The sequence below is a fragment of the Loxodonta africana genome, chromosome 20 (assembly GCF_030014295.1).
Source record: "Loxodonta africana isolate mLoxAfr1 chromosome 20, mLoxAfr1.hap2, whole genome shotgun sequence".
Taxonomy (NCBI): Eukaryota; Metazoa; Chordata; class Mammalia; order Proboscidea; family Elephantidae; genus Loxodonta; species Loxodonta africana.
Window position 1 is genome coordinate 49464556 of NC_087361.1, and position 16347 is coordinate 49480902.

At 39.8% G+C, this 16347-nt stretch overlaps 1 protein-coding gene across 1 annotated transcript in view; it reads right to left on the reverse strand.

The window, feature by feature from the left end:
• ADAMTS5 (ADAM metallopeptidase with thrombospondin type 1 motif 5) overlaps positions 1-16347 on the reverse strand; it is a 64133-nt gene that overhangs the window by 23717 nt on the left and 24069 nt on the right. The window contains exon 3 of the mRNA XM_003410322.4: positions 7740-7907. Within this exon, the coding sequence (XP_003410370.2) occupies positions 7740-7907 (168 nt within the window). The remainder of the gene's footprint in view (positions 1-7739; positions 7908-16347) is intronic.

Here is a 16347-nt window from a genome sequence, read left to right on the forward strand (position 1 = left end):
CAAATCTCTTCAAAGGGAATGCCGCCGTAGACTCTGTCAACCTGTGATGGAGCATTATATGAAAATGCGTAAAGAGCAAAGTTCCTACTTAACTTCAGAGCCAGGCTGTTTGAAGAGGTAAAGCTTCTTAAGGCAAGCCAGAAAAAGCATTAAAGAGAAGCACGCAGCCAAAGAGAACTTTGGGAGAAAACATGCAGTTAAATGAAAAACATCAGCGGCAAGTCAATAGGAAAGAATGATAGTAAAACCTCAATAAGCTTTGTTTAGAAGACAGAGTAAGATTAGGCTTTACTGCAGAGCTCCGTGAAAGATGTCATGTTCATTGCTATATATATAAAAAAAAGAGTGTTGCGCAAACCGGGGAATGCTTAGAAGATTGCTGATGTTAGAGGACTGTCAACAAATCTCTGAGACAGCAAGAACACTGTCCAATTCTTCAAAAGTGCTGTTTTAAGAAAGCTTTCTTCACTGAAAAGCACAAACTCTAAGACTGGGTAACCAAATGTTAGCTGGACAGTTTTTCACATGTGCGCGTGTATGTTGCATGTCACCCCTCCCTTAGCTCGAGTCAAAATAACTCACCAGCTCCCTAAGATTTGCAGTCACCAACACCCATTGCACCTCGCTAGGAGATGATGAGCGAAAATAAATATCTAATGCCAACAATCGGAAATCAGCTCAGAAATGCAGAGACTTCAAGACGTGGCATTTCTTCTCCAAAACTTAATATGGAAATTTTTTGTTTGTTTGTTTGTTTTAATGATTAAATGAACACATTTGCTTTGTTATTAAAAATCCATCAGCTTTACAATTTTCCCTAGAGATCATCTGGGGGTTGCCTTTTCTTGCTAAAAACAAAATCATTTATTTCCAAATTGCAATTAACTTACTACCCGCCCCCCAAAGTTCTAATATTGGGATTTGTTGCTGCGTCCATTTGTAGACCTTGAAATATACATTCTATTTCCTTTGTATGCCTAATTATGTCTTTTTGCAATAAAAGAGGCACTGGGATTTCTATGAAATGGCAGACCTGTGCCAGGGAACAACAGCAACAAAATCAATATAGAGTCTGATTATGAATTGCATGGTATAAAATATTTCACATCTAAATAATAATGGATTGAATACGCATTTTCCGTTTTCAAAAATGTGTACAGTTTGGGGGGATGGTGGGAGAGGAACCTGATGAATCTTCCAGTACCACCGATTCTGACCTCTAACGGAGTCCAGGAGCCCTCATGGTGCCGTGGTAAAGGGCTTGGCTGCTAACCAGAAGGTCAGCAGTTTGAATCCACCAGCCACTCACTGGAAATCTTATGGGGCAGTTCTACTATCGGGTCACTATGAGTCAGGATCAACTCAACAGCACCAGGTTTTTTTGTTTGTTTTTTAATGGCATCCAATCTACTTCTGACTTTTTCTTAATTCTTTTCACTTTTATTTTCAACTCTATCTCTTTCACCTAGTTTTAAAAGTCTGAAATCCTATCTGGGCTTTGCTGTCAACATTTTCTCTGTTTGTCCTGTTTTCCAAATTTCCAAGTTGCTCCCTCCTTCTTTCTTCCCTCTCTCCCCACTCCCTTACTCCATCCTTTAACATTTTGTATATATAAATTTGTAGTTTCTGAAACAAAAGCAGCAGAAATATGGGTATGCACATTGCATATATAGAAACCCTGGTGGTGCAGTGGTTAAGTGCTACAGCTGCTAACCAAAAGGTCAGCAGGTCAAATCCACCAGACACTCCTTGGAAACTCTATGGGGCAGTTCTACTCTGACCTATAGGGTCGCTATGAGTCGGAATCGACGGCAACGGGTTTCGTTTTGGTTATTGTATATATACTTATTATTTTTCACCATCCATGTTAAGTTAGATGCTTAAGGTGAGGCGAAAAATTATAAAATGAAATGCAAAGATTTTAGAAGGAAAACTAAAAAAAAAAAAAAAAAGCATCACCACAACTACAGAAGCCCGCTAACAGACAATGGGACTCATGCCACGCTCCTAGGAAACGGGACAGAAAAACCTCTGGTTCTACCTGTCTGACTTCTAGCACCAAGTGTCTTCCATGTGAATGACTGATGGAAATTCTCAGTTAAGGTGGTTCTTCTTTCTTCTTTTCACTTTTCTTCTCTATTTCCTAGCACTGTGGTTGTTTTTGTCTTCTTTTCTTTTTCAATATACAGGCATGAAATTGAGCATTGGACTTACTGTCAGTGGCCAAGAGAAATCCAATCATGTTCTTAATGACACTCATGCAAAGGAGCCTGGCAGCACTACATACCCTCCCTTTTCTTTTCATATTGTCATCTTCCCAGGCTTGCACACCTTCTTTTTGGTCTTTATTTGAATGTCTAACATGAAAAGAGAAACTGGTGCCATTCGTCCACTCTTTGATGAATCACTCTGGGCCTAGTGATAGATAAACCAACAAGGACATTGGCAAAGGAAGGCACAAACAACTGTTGCTGACCAAAATACTTTGCGGGCTCTGCCTGAGGCACTGGGCATACTGTTTAGCAGATATAATGCCAAGGATATTAGATTCGAAATTTTCTGCGTTAAAGGACGAAGCACAGCATTTTTAAAATATACATGAAAAAAAATTTTTTTTTTTTTTACATGAAGGTAGCCTTAAATTACGCTTTATTTGCCCACTCCTTTAAAGAATATATTCATTGCAAAAATCAAGCTACAATGGACTTTAATTATTTTGAGCATTATCTTAAACACTGCATGTTAAGATCTTACTGCTAGCTTCACAGATTCAGAGAATTGGTTTTCTAATACCATTTTATCTCCAAAGTTCTGTGTTGAGTTGTTAGGTCCCATCAAGTTGGTTCTGACTCATAGCAACCCTATGGAAAACAGAATGAAACACTGCCTGGTCCTGCACCATTCTCACACAGTTGTTATGCTTAGGCCCATTTTTGCAGCCACTGTGTTAATCCATTTCATTGAGGGTTTTCCTCTTTTTTGATGACCGTCTACTTTACCAATTATGAGGTCCTTCTCCAGGAAATGGTGCCTCCTGATAACATGTCCAAAACACCTGAGACAAAGTCTCACCATCCTTGCTTCTAAGGAGCATTCTGGCTGTACTTCTTCCAGGACAGATTTGTTTGTTCTTCTGGCAGTCCAAGATATATTCAATATTCTTTGCCAACATCATAATTCAAAGGCATCAATTCTGCTTTGGTCTTCTTTATTCATTGTCCAGATTTTGCATGCATCTGTGTTCAGTAAGAGGCTGTGAACTTGGCTCTTTAATTACGCTACATGCTAATTTTTCAAAGGTGTCAGATTTCCTGAGCAGCCTGTGTTTGAGTGTTCTTGAGCTCTATCTACCTAGATGGTGGCTTTTCCCATCACCTGACAATGCGGGATTAACCATACAGCTGGCACAGCTATCTCTTTTGGCTTCAAGGTTCTTCAGCCTCTTGAGAAAAGAAATTTGATAATCTGCTTTCACTGCACATTTTCTCTGCCAGTGCTTACCTTTACTTTCCAGGATCATGCTCCTAGCCAACTTGCCTAGAGCAAACTTGTATAAATAAACACTGAAGAATGTCGACAAGTATCTCGGCCAAGCAGAGGGTCCCATGAGACGTAGCTTCTCCCTTTCTGAATCACAAATCTGCAAGCACCATGAATTTGGAATGTGCACATTGACTTTTCAACCATAACCTAATTGCGAACTGTTTCTTTTTGGAACTATATCAAGAAACACTCAGTATTAATGAATCTAAATTTGGCCGTGGTTGAGTGCTACAAAGGTCCAGCTACTTATGGCTAATAATTTAAAAAATAAATCAAGGGCTTTCGAATTTAACTTTACCCTAAGACCTTATTTCTCCAGCATCGCTGGGAGTAGGAGGGGAAGACGTGAGATATGATGCAGAAATAGGTTTCCGAAATAATGCACTCTTTCAGGAACCACCTAAAAACTGCACATATTTTGTGAGAATATCTACTCGAAAACAGCATTTTCTTTGCTGCCTTTATATTCATGTCACTATTTAACCTTTGCCAAATGTCTAACAATGATTTTTCTTCGTATTAAGTATAGCATCATGCTGAAATTTAGAGGTACCGTACCAAAAGGGTGTGTTAAGGTCTTTGACTCTTTGGTCAAAACTTCTTGCTTTTTATGTTTCAGAACTACATTTTGCTGTTATCCTGGTTTCTCCCTTAGTGGCAAATGATATCATTTCTTTCTTTCAGTTTACCCATCTGAAGCATCCCCCAAATGACTACTCTATGGTTTAAAATTGTCAGTGGCTTAGAACAATAAAAAATTCTATTTGAATAATGAGTGTGAATATGAATAAATGGGCTCTGAATGGCAGCCTGAGTAGCACCCTACGAATAAAGTGAAAAGGTTTTATGATATGGCCTCATTGTATCAGTCTGATCTTCTCCCAAAGATATGCTTATTTCTATGTTTGTTTGATTTCCCCTCAGCTTGGGCTTGGTCTGAAGTTGAAATGTCAGAACATCAACCACCTCAAAACAGAATTTATCAGTTCTTATGGCCACACTCAAACTGATTTAAGTCAAGTTATTTAAGTTCTTTGAATTCAAATTTAAATAATAGTACTGTACCAGCCTGAGATCAGAAGAACTAGATGGTGCCCAGCTACCATTAACAACCATTCTAACAGGGATCACAACAGAGAGTCCTCAACCGAGCGGGAGAAAAATGCCTAACAGGATTCAAATTCATGAAAAAAAGACCTGACTTATTAGTCTGACAGAGACTGGAGGAACCCCCAAAACTATGGCCACCTGACACTCTGCTAACCCAGAACTGAAACCATTCCCAAAGCTCACTTTTTAGACAAAGACAGGCCTATAAAACAAAAATAACACATGTGAGGAATGTGCTTCCTAGTTCAATCAAATACCTAAGACCAAATGGGCAACTTCTGTCCAAAAGCAAGATGAGAGGCAGGAAAGGACAGCAACTAGATGAAGGGGCACAGGGAACCCCGGGTGGAAAGGGGGAGCGTGCTGTCTCATTATAGAGATTGCAACCAATGTCACAAAACAATATATGTATACATTTTTGAACGAGAAATTTACTTGAGCTGCAGACTTTCACCTAAAGCTCAATAAAATAAATACATAAATAACTACTGCAGAGAGTACCACTGTTTGCGTGTCTAAGTTTGCTAACTGAAATGAGACATGATCGAGCTTTGGCATTGCACACCACCTTTCTCTGATTTTTGTTATTCTGAAATTATTAATTTTTTTTTATAGGCTACTGAGAAAATTTTTTTTTGCTGGTTAAAAAAAAAAACAAAAAGACAGCCTAACCAACATATTGAAAAATGAGAGACAATCTAGATAGGGCAATTTAAGTTACAAAATAAATAAATCATAAGAATTTTCTGCCCGGGAAGCTTTGGTAATTGAATTTATGCATTTAATATGCACATGGGTAAGTCAGGTAAGATTTTAACAGTACAAATGAGTAAGATTTATTTCTACTAAAATTATTTTCTTGGTTGCTCTCTATCATGAATTCTGTGGACTAGAGATAGAAGAGATGTATAAAATATGCAAAATTTGTTGCAAAATTAAAATAAATCAGAATGTGGACTCCTAGAGAGAAAGTGTTAAAAAAAAAAAAAAGAAGACAATGCAGACAACATATTTACTGCACAGAAAGTAAGATCATAAATTCTACAAACATGAAATAAATGAATCCTTCCAAAATTATGGCAACAAGGAACAAAATTCCACACAGCATTGTAATTAGCTGACCTAATACTTGTACAGGGAAAAAAAAAAAAAAAATAATATATATATATGGTTCCATTTTAGCCATAAGTATTTGCTGCCTTAGCAACTAAATTTGGTGATTCAAAGTTTAGCTCAAGCTTTTGGAATGTGTAATGTGTGATTTTGAAATAAAATATTAATGTTATTTCATTTTCAGAAAATCTGAACAAACAGCAAAAATTAATATAAAGATTGGAGGCTAAGATTCCACCCCAAACAGACTTTAATAGTTAGATAATGAATTGATCGATGTAGCTAGGCAGATAATTAGGTAAACATTCATTTTAGGGCTTTCTCAGCATTTAATCAGCGTTTTGATGAACTAAACAGAAAATTATCACACTATTATTTGTCTTAGAGAAAGGTCTAATACATTGATTTTTTTTTTTTTTACTTTTTTCTAAGTTCTTGAGATATTTGAATGCCTTTTCAACTAAAAAAAAATATGTATTTATCTGGTATTGGCAGAAATTTTAAATCAAGCGAGAACTGGATTGTCCTCAGCAATAAAAAAATTAAAAAAAAAAAAAAAAAAACACCAAACCCACTGCCAACTCATAGTGACCCTATAGGACAGAGTAGAACTGTTGCCATAGCGTTTCTAAGGAGTGGCTGGTGGATTCAAACTGCCAACCTTTTGGTTAGCAGCCAAGGGCTTACCTACTCTGCCTTTGCCACCAGGGCTTCTCTTCAGGAATGTGAAATTTAAATTGTAGCAAGTAGCTAAAGCATTACCAGCTTACCAGTAAAGTAGCAAAAATGAGTTAAGGAACTTATTTTGGCTACGATATCAAAGAATTGCATAGCAGAAGTCAATTGAATTTATCAATTGTTTTAACATTATTTGACCAAAACTCAAGATGGCCAACTCACTAAAGAAATGATAAAGTATCAAGTCACAATTTTTGTGGAACTGGGAAAAAACCAGCTATCACAGATCATAAATTGTTTTTATCCAACTGTGAATCATACATTGTGAGATATGAATGCAAAAACGATCGAGAATTTCTGTCATTTTCAAATTAACCACCGGTTTCTGAAAGAGGCAAATACTAAAACAGAGAAAACAAAATAAATCAGAATATGTTCATTTCTGTAGATGAGAAGCTGGAACGGCTTGGTCTCCAAAGACATTTTTCTAACACTAAGGCATCTAACTTCCTGTGCTTCTATTATTTTAAAATAATAAAGAAAGCTAAGAATTTGCAACAGCTTGTTTCAGAGATTATTTACTGGTCAGAATTTATAATTTCTAAAAATGTTGACTTCCTTGGTATTTTTCTATAACCGACAGCGCTAATCCTAGACTTACAGAATTTATGAATGAAGGATGCTATACTCTTGACCCGTATCTAAAGGATAAAGCCACAGATTTTCTTTCAAAGTTCTGAAAGCGTTTTCCCATCATTCAAATTGCTTTTCTATTTCTGTTCTGCAGTTTTCATTCCGCTTTCAGAAGAATTTGCTGTCAGTATAAAACCAAATTCTCCTTTTCAGTGCAAATCTAGACAGGGCTTCTTCTCCTGGCTCTAGGCTGCCATAAAGAAAACCTGACAGAATTGTCACCTACATCTTAATTACACCCCTATAACAGGCATGTAACAAACAATTCAAAATGTCTGCCGAAATTCTCACAGGAAGCTGGTGGTGATCGAGGGAACAGAAGCCAGGCTTTCAGGGCACTGGCTAGGTATTCTGTGTGGTCTCCCACACTGTTTCTCTTTTGAAATTTTCAGTTCAAAAGCAAAAATACCATAGTTATAATGCCACCAAAGATGCTGGCATTACGTACCATTAGACACAGTCCCCTTACCCCTTTTCCTGGCACTATCTAAACAACCAATGTCTTAGAGGGTAAGTGGAGCATTACGAGGATATAATGAGGCAAAACTCGTGATAATCCCAAGCTTTGTCTGTGAGTTTATGTTGTCCTCAACAACACATACCGTGGCCATCATCCAGGAATTCCGTGATGGTGGCAGATGTGCACTTGGACCAGGGTTTGGATGCATCAATGCTGGTTAAGATGGAAGACATTAAACGCTTATCTTCTGTGGAACCAAATTTCTCTTCACAGAATTTGGAATCGTCATGGGAGAGACCAAGGAGATGTCCTGAGGAGAGAATACAGGAAGCGCAAATAATGGGTGATTTCGCATTTCTCCATTTCCATGATAATTACCCTAGCACTTCATTTTTTTCCCCAAGTGTAGGTCTGTTCATCTGAGCTGACTTCTCACCCGGCGACGGGACCCCTGGTGGAATTAAAGATGCGTATAAAATATTTTTTTTATAAAAAAAAATAATAATAATTTTTTTTTTTTTTTTTATAGTTAGTTGAACAGTTGCTTTTGGGAACGATCTGGATGAAAACTGTAAAATTAAACTAAGGAGTGAATGTTCCCATAATTCATCTGGATCACATACGGTCAGTGATAGGCAGAAACAAGTCCTTATTTAAAACCTAAAATTTGTGAGGCAACTGTGGGATTATATCATAACCCTCACTGCACAGTATTTCGATTGTCTAGTTTTCAGCTTTCTCTGATCAACCATGTCCTGTGAGGGCAGAGAGCAGCTCTTGCCATCCACTGCTGAAACCTCTGTGCTGTTGTTGTTGTTAAGTGCCATCGAGTTTACTTCAACTCATAGCGGCCCCGTGTGACAGAGTAGAACAGCCCCATAGAGTTTTCTCGGCTGTAACCTTCATGAAAGCAGATCACCAGGTCTTTATCCAGCAAAGCTGCTTGGTAGGTTTCAGCTGCCAACCTTTAGGTTAGCAGCCAAGGGCTTAACTGTTGTGCCACTAGGGCTCCTTGAAACCTCTGTATTTAGTGCAATGTCCTGTAAACTGCAAACACTTAACACATGATTTTTGAATGGTTGTTGTTGTTAGCTGCTGTCTAGTCAGCCCCCCAAACTCATAATGACCCCATGCACAACTGAACGAAACACTACCCAGTCCCCACGATGGTTGCAGGTAGGACCATTGTGATTCTCAGGGTTTTTATTGGCTAGTTTTTGGAAGGAGATCACCAGGCCTTTCTTCCTAGTCCATCTTACTCTGGAAGCTCCATTGAAACCTGCCCAGCATCACAGTAACACGCAAGCCTCCACTGGCAGACAGGTGGTGGTTGTATGTGAGGTGCAGTGGCCAGGAATCCAACCTTGATCTCTGGCATGGAAGGTGAGGATTCTATGACTGTACCCCCAATGCCTCCTTTCTGAAGGGTACTGACTTCTATTTTCATGGCCAAGTAAATAGGTAGCTACCTAAGCGATGACTGGGGCGGAAAAGAAAGAAGTGAAGTTAGTAACTTGCTGGTTTCATACAAATGTAAGGTTGCTTCACCCTTTCATTTCTTTAAGTTATTTAGTGACCTGTGACTGTTGACTAACAACAACAACAACGACAACAAAAAATCCATTGCAGTTGAGTCAATTCTGACTCATAGCAACCCTATAGCAACTCTATAGGACAGAATAGAACTGAACCACAGGGTTTACAAGGAGCGGCTGGTGGATTCAAACTGCTGACCTTTTGATTAGCAGCCGAGCACTTAACCACTGCACCACCAGGGCTGCAAATGCTTACTAGTCTCATAAATAAATGGCATGTTTTGAAAATACATCCATCTGTGTTTAAAATTATCTAAAATACCAAGATGTCCATCATGGAGTGTTAGAGCTCAAAGAGAAAACAAACACTGGGGACGTATGTCATTGTCCAAACCCACTCAGGCAGCTGGTATTTGTGCTTTGACCTTGAACCAGGTTCACTGAATCCCAGGCCGACACTGTTTCCATCTCACCGAGCTGATATTATTCCACAGAGCATATAACCACTCTCCTATAATCCCACTGAATCAGTCTTTAGTACATGAAATGAATTCTCACATAGTTTAAGGACAAAATGACACTGTCCAATAAATCTAAAAATGCTGTTTAAAAAAATTCTGGACAGCGGTTTGTAGAAATTCTAAAAAGTAGACAACAAACCACACTAGTAGTGCTTTTTTTGCTTGAACACAGCGGTGGCTCAGTGGTAGAATTCTTGCCTCCAAGGGGGAAGACACAGGTTTAATTCCCGGCCAACGCACCTTAAGCAACCCACCACTCATGTGTCAATGGAGGCTTAGGTGTTGCCGTGATGCTGAACAGGTTTCAGTGGAATCTTCCAGACTACGACCTCATGGTCTACTTCTAAAAATCAGCCAATGAAAAAAACCCTCATTGAAAAAACAGATCATGATGGTCCAATTCCATCGTGAAGAAAGAGATCACAATGGTCCAATCCTATTGTGCAGGGGGTCACCATGAGTGGGAGGCCAACAGCAAGGCAGCTAACAACAGCTACAGCGGTTTTTGCAAAGGTTTAAAGAATTGTACACAAACCACTAAAAAGAATGTAGGAAATAACTAGAGCAGAGGATTAGTGCATTCTCCTTGGGTTCCTGAATGTTGGAAGCCAGAACGCTGGCCCCTCTGCAGAGTCCAGGGTGCATGCGTAAAACTTGATGGCGAAGAAATCTTCAGGCCACATTCCAACTGCACTTGGCCAGCTTGTTAAGTCACCAACACCTCATAACAAAGCTGTCCACTGAGCAGCTGGCTGCTGTTGTGGCTGAAATCAAGTGGTTGGGGCTCAGTGACCTACGTTTTTATGCTATTTATATGGTTTTTTACTTGAATATTATTTCCTAGGCTAGCGAATTTCTTTGGGTGACCGTCCCACTACCACTCACGTTTTATTTGGTTAGTAGCTTAGAATGTGCATCATAGTTCTACAAAACCTAAGAAACCAATTGCTCTGCCTCATGCCAAGGCCCCATGTGTCAGAGTAGAACTGTGCTCCATTGGGTCTTCAATGGCTGATTTTTCAGAAGTTGCCAGGCCTTTCTTCCAAGGCATGCCTGGGTGGACTTGAACTGCCAACCTTTCAGTTAGCAGCTGAGCACTTAACCATTTTCACCACCCAGGGACTCCGTAGTCTATAGAATACAACTCAAATAACATGCAGAGAAAGGTTGGGAGGAGCTCATCTAATTTTTGGCTGGGTTTTTATGTTAACATTACTAGGGAATCCAGAGCTCACAGAAAAACAGCATCTTTCATTCATGTCCTATTCAAAATTGCTCGACTTCCTTAGTGCATCAAATACGTGTTGATAATGCACTCTGCACTTGAATTTTCCTAAAGTAGAAGCTTTATCAGCTAACACACTGGGATTTACACGGGAATTTCACAGTTGCGTTTTTTTCCACCAGCATAGAAGACAGAGAGGGAAAATGGCCCCAAGTGACCTCTGCAACATGGTATTTCTTTGAATTCAAGTTTTATATTAAAAAAATATATATATATAATTTTTGCATTTTATTTCATAAGATGTTCATGTTTATTTAATGGAGTAATAGTCTTTTCTCCGAATTTATATAAATAAATAGCGCTTTACATATGCATCAGGGGATTTTCACTTCATCAAGAGGGGATATTTTAGATTTCTGGTTTAAAATATAGGCCATGTGGCAACACCAAATTCACTTGGACAGGCTCGGCAGAGTACTCCCTTTTTTTCTTTTGTATGATGTGGTGAAGCATATAATTTTAAAGGTTTCAATTATGTAAGCAAAGTGATTCACTTTAAAATATGATGGCAGAATTTTATGAATCTTTTGGCATGTTACCTGGCATAATATTATGGATTTAGTGTTCCACAAATTTACTAACCTATCAATGTAACATAATTGCCACTGGATATACAGCTAAGAAATCTTTGAATACTGTGCTCTTTTGAAGAACTACCTATAAGGGATCAAACTGACAGTAGAAACAAGAAAGGTTAGATAGGAACCTGAGGGGGCAGTGAGTTTATGTTAATGAGGGAGGAACAACTCAGAAAAGGAGAATAAGAATGGTTGCACAACTTGAAGAATGCAATCAACGTCACTGAATTGAACGTGTAGAAATTGTTGAATTGGCGTGTGTTTTGCTGCATATAACTTGGACAACCCTAAAAAGAAAAAAAGAAATCATACCAGAAAGATTGCCATTCTGAGCACGAACAAATCTTACTTGTAACTCCACAAGAGCTAGAAAGAGTCATGAATTTTGTAAGGTCTCCAAAAGTCAGTCAGAACAGACTGCTTCAGCTTCAACTGAGAGACACTGGCTCTTTCGAGGGCAAATGAAAGTTCTGCCATGAAGAAAGTCGGCCTGCTCATTGTCAAGAGCAAAGGGAGGCACGAGGAAGACAGGAACATTTAAGCACCCAAAGAAAGAGCAGTCAGTGCACAGTAGCTGGAGCCAGGGCACAGGGAGAGGTCCATGTGACTTCCCTTCAGGAACTGGATGGGAAATGGAAGATGGGTATGAGGAATGTTTGGATGCTCTTCAGGAGAGACGTGGCACACATACCAAAGGCTGCAAACAGCACAAGAAGAGGTATTTTCAAATGTGAGCCCCAGTGAATTTTGCTACAACTTTTAACATCAGTAGTCTGAAATTTGCTGCTATCCTGGACCCCAGAAATGGCAAAGTACTCATAAGAGCATATGCCAATCTAAAGGGGGGGGGGAGCCCTGGTGGCACAACGGCTAAGTGCCTGACTGCTAACTGAGAGGCTGGTGGTTTGAAAGCTAACCCAGAGACTAAGAGGAGGAAAGACAGGGTGATCTGCTCCCGTAAAGATTACAGCCTAGAAAACTCTATGGGCAATCCTACTCCATCACATGGGGCCGCTATTAGTCAAAAATGGACCTGATGGCACCTAACAACAACATTCTAAATGGACTCTCACATTAGAGACAGTGAGAGAGCACAATACTACTAAAATCTTTATCAACAGAGAAAAACCTGAACCCTAAAAAATTTAAAACATAGCATCACAACTGATCACACAGTGCCTTTCGTGGAGGTGTTGAGAAGCGGAATCACAATTTATCCTGATGTCACCGATGGCCTAGAACAGCCTTTAGCTTTCAGACATCTGCCTTTTCCAGTGAGAGTCTGTTCAGAAATCACCATGGAGATGCTTAAAATGACAGGTGTGGGTTGGAGATGAAATACTTCTCTGACAGGCAGACTCTGTAATGAGTAGTCAGAAAACCAAATTCATGGCTGTCAAGTCAATTCCAAGTCACGGTGACCCTACAGGACAGGGTAGAACCGACTCATACGGTTTCCAAGAAGCGGCTAGTGGGTTTAAACTGCCAGCATTTTGGTTAGCAATCAAATGCTTAACCACTGCATCACCAGGGCTCCGTAACGAGCAGTAGCAGTTGGGATTTAGACATTCCTCCCCCAGAGATTAAATAGCAAATGAAGAATATAAAGAAATATTCTAGAAAATGCTTAACACCCCTATAATAATTTTTTTGGTGTTTTTGTCAAATTTGACTTTATGATGAAGTTTTAGAGCAATCCAGAGCAATCCAGCTAGTTGATGGGTAAGTCTTGGAGGACACAGGGGAAATGGAATCCAGAAATCCAGATAGACAATTCTTACCCTATAAAGGTAGAGAGATATTTCCTTCTCAAATTGAAGTGCAGGAAAAGAAAGGTAAAGAGTACTCAAAGCAATCATAAACGCTCAAAGAGGAGATCTGAGGACACTCACCCAGGCTCCCTGAGCAAAAAAAGGATGTAAAATCTCCTAACAAGAGAGACTAGGCAGGGACTTATGAGGAACCTGTACACAGATCAAGAAGTGGTCATTAGAACAGAACAGGGGATACTGCATGGTTTAAAGTCAGGACAGGTGTGCGTCAGGGTTGTATCTTTTCACCATACTTATTCAATCTGTATGCTGAACAAATAATACGAGAAGCTGGACTATTTGAAGAAGAACAAGGCATCAGGATTGGAGGAAGACTCATTAACAACCTGCCATTGGCAGATGTCACAACCTTGCTTGCTGAAAGTGAAGAGGATTTGAAGCACTTACTGGTGAAGATCAGAGACCACAGCCTTCGGTATGGATTATACCTCAACATAAAGAAAACAAGAATCTTCACAACTGAACCAACAAGCAACATCATGATAAACGGAGAAAAGATTGAAGTTGTCAAGGATTTCATTTTACTTGGATCCACAATCAACACCCATGGTTGCGGCAGTCAAGAAATCAAAAGACACACTGCATCGGGCAAATCTGCAGCAAGGGATCTCTTTAAAGTGCTAAAAAGCAAAGATGTCGCCTTGAGGACTAAGGTGCGCCTGACCCAAGCCGTGGGGTTTTCAATCACATCATACGCACGTGAAAGCTGGACAATGAATAAGGAAAGCGGAAGAAGAATTGATGCCTTTGAATTGTGGTGTTGGTGAAGAATATTGAATACACCATGGGCTGCCAGAAGAACAAACAAATTTGTCTTGGAAGAAGCGCAGCCAGAACGCTCCTTAGAAGCAAGGATGGCGAGACTATGACTCACATACTTTGGAAATGTTGTCAGGAAGGCTCAGTCCCTGGAGAAGGACATCATGCTTGGTAAAGTAAAGGATCAGCGAAAAAGAGGAAGACCGTCAAGGAGATGAATAGACACAGTGGCTGAAACAATGGGGTCAAGCATAGTAGAACCAGGCAGTGTTTCGTTCTGTCGTACATCGGGTTGCTACGAGTTGGAAGCAACCTGACAGCACCTAACAACAACAACAGGCAGAGCAAAGGTGGATTTAGGGGATGCAACTCCCTGTCAGAGTTTAGAGTAAATGCCCTGTAAGTCTTGCTTTAGAGAAGCTCTATATTAGTTGAATTTAGAACCAATTAAAATCAGTAGGAAGTGGTGTAAATGGTTCACAAGCTTGACTGCTAACGGAAAGGTTGGAGGTTCAAATTCACCCAGAGGTGCCTTGGAAGAGAGGCCTGGTGACCTACTTCTGAAAAATCAGCCATTGAAAACTCTATGGAGCACAGTTCTACTCTGATACATACGGAGTCGCCATGCACAGCAATCAATTCAGCGGCAACTGGTTTTTGTTTTTTTATAGTCAGCAGACATGCCAAGCATTGAAGAGCAATTTGTTTAACTATACTGAGCAATGCTGTTTACAATACCATATTTCTTAGCAAATCCTTAGTTCTTTACTGAAAATTTCTCCCCTAAAATCCTGAGGCAGCTAAGGACCAAAGACACCTGTGTAGTAGATGCACTTATAAATGGTATCGGAATTTATACACTGAACAGGAGAAAATGAAATAGGAAAAACATAAGCCACAGTGAAATATACAGAGTAAAGCAAGTGATGCACTTTGCTGTCTGAAATCATGAGCAAAAGTCAAGATTTAAGTTGTAACTGCCTTAGTAGCACCTACTGATCTATTCCTCATAGGTATTAAGTAAGGTCATAAATACGATAGTCTTGCTAACACGTGACCATCCCACAAAGTAACATCAGGAAACAGCGAATCTGAAATAAAATTTACAATAAATTATGTCAAAGCAAAGTCTATAACTTATTGTGACTCATAGGGACCCCAAGGCTGTAATGTAATCTTTACAGAAGCAGACTGCCACATCTTTCACCCGAAGAGCAACTGGTGGGTTCGAACCACCAACCTTTCAACTGGCGGCCGAGCACTTAGCCACTACACCATCGCTCATAGGGTCGTCATGAGTTGGAATCGACTCGACTGCAACAGATTGAAGTCTATAAAATCAGGACTCTAAGTTACATTGCTAGCTCAGAAATAGTGAACCAGTCATCTGGTAGTGTTTTTATTTGATGTGTTGGTGACATTTTACTAAACGAATTTCATCTTCGATAATCACAATACATATTTAAAGAACATCTTGCCTCCTTGGATTCCTGAGTGAAGCTGGTGTGAGAAAGTCTGTGATAATGCACACCTTGGTGAAGACATGTTACTTTAGCAGAAAATGTTGGTCCGGGGTCTCATACCCATAAAAAAATCCCATTGCCGTCGACTTGATTCCGAGTCAGCGACCTTATAAGACAGAGTAGAACTGCTCCATACGGTTTCCAAGGAGCGCCTGGTGGATTTGAACTGTCGACCTTTTGGTTAACAGCTGCATCTCTTAACCACTATGCCACCAAGGTTTCTCATATAGTACAGGCATTACTGGTCAACTAGGGTCGCTATGAGTCGGAATCGACAGCAATGGGGTATAGGGATAACTTATAACATTAAGCTCAGGAAGGGAATTGGTTGTGGGTAGTTAGGTCGGCAAATTAAACAGAACTTCATGATCTTATCTCCTGACCCCAAACTGACCAATGGACAAGGAGACACAACACTCCAAAACCAGATCCTAAAAATAAAAAAAGTCACGAGGAGCTCTGCAGTGTGTTTGCTTCAGACGGCACTGTTCAGATGAAACATCTGGTTCTCAGCAAGGGCATGTTTTCGTTTTACCTAATCTCCCAGCTGGGATTTCTGAGGTGCACCGAGCTCTTGCCAGGGGCTGAAAAGTGGTCACCAGCTCCCATGGGATCAGAATCTAGCATTCTCTAGGAAGGGAAGCATCAGCTTCAACAGTCAGGTCCTACATATCTGGTCAACACAAATCTTTATACAGATGTGATAAAAGTCCTAAG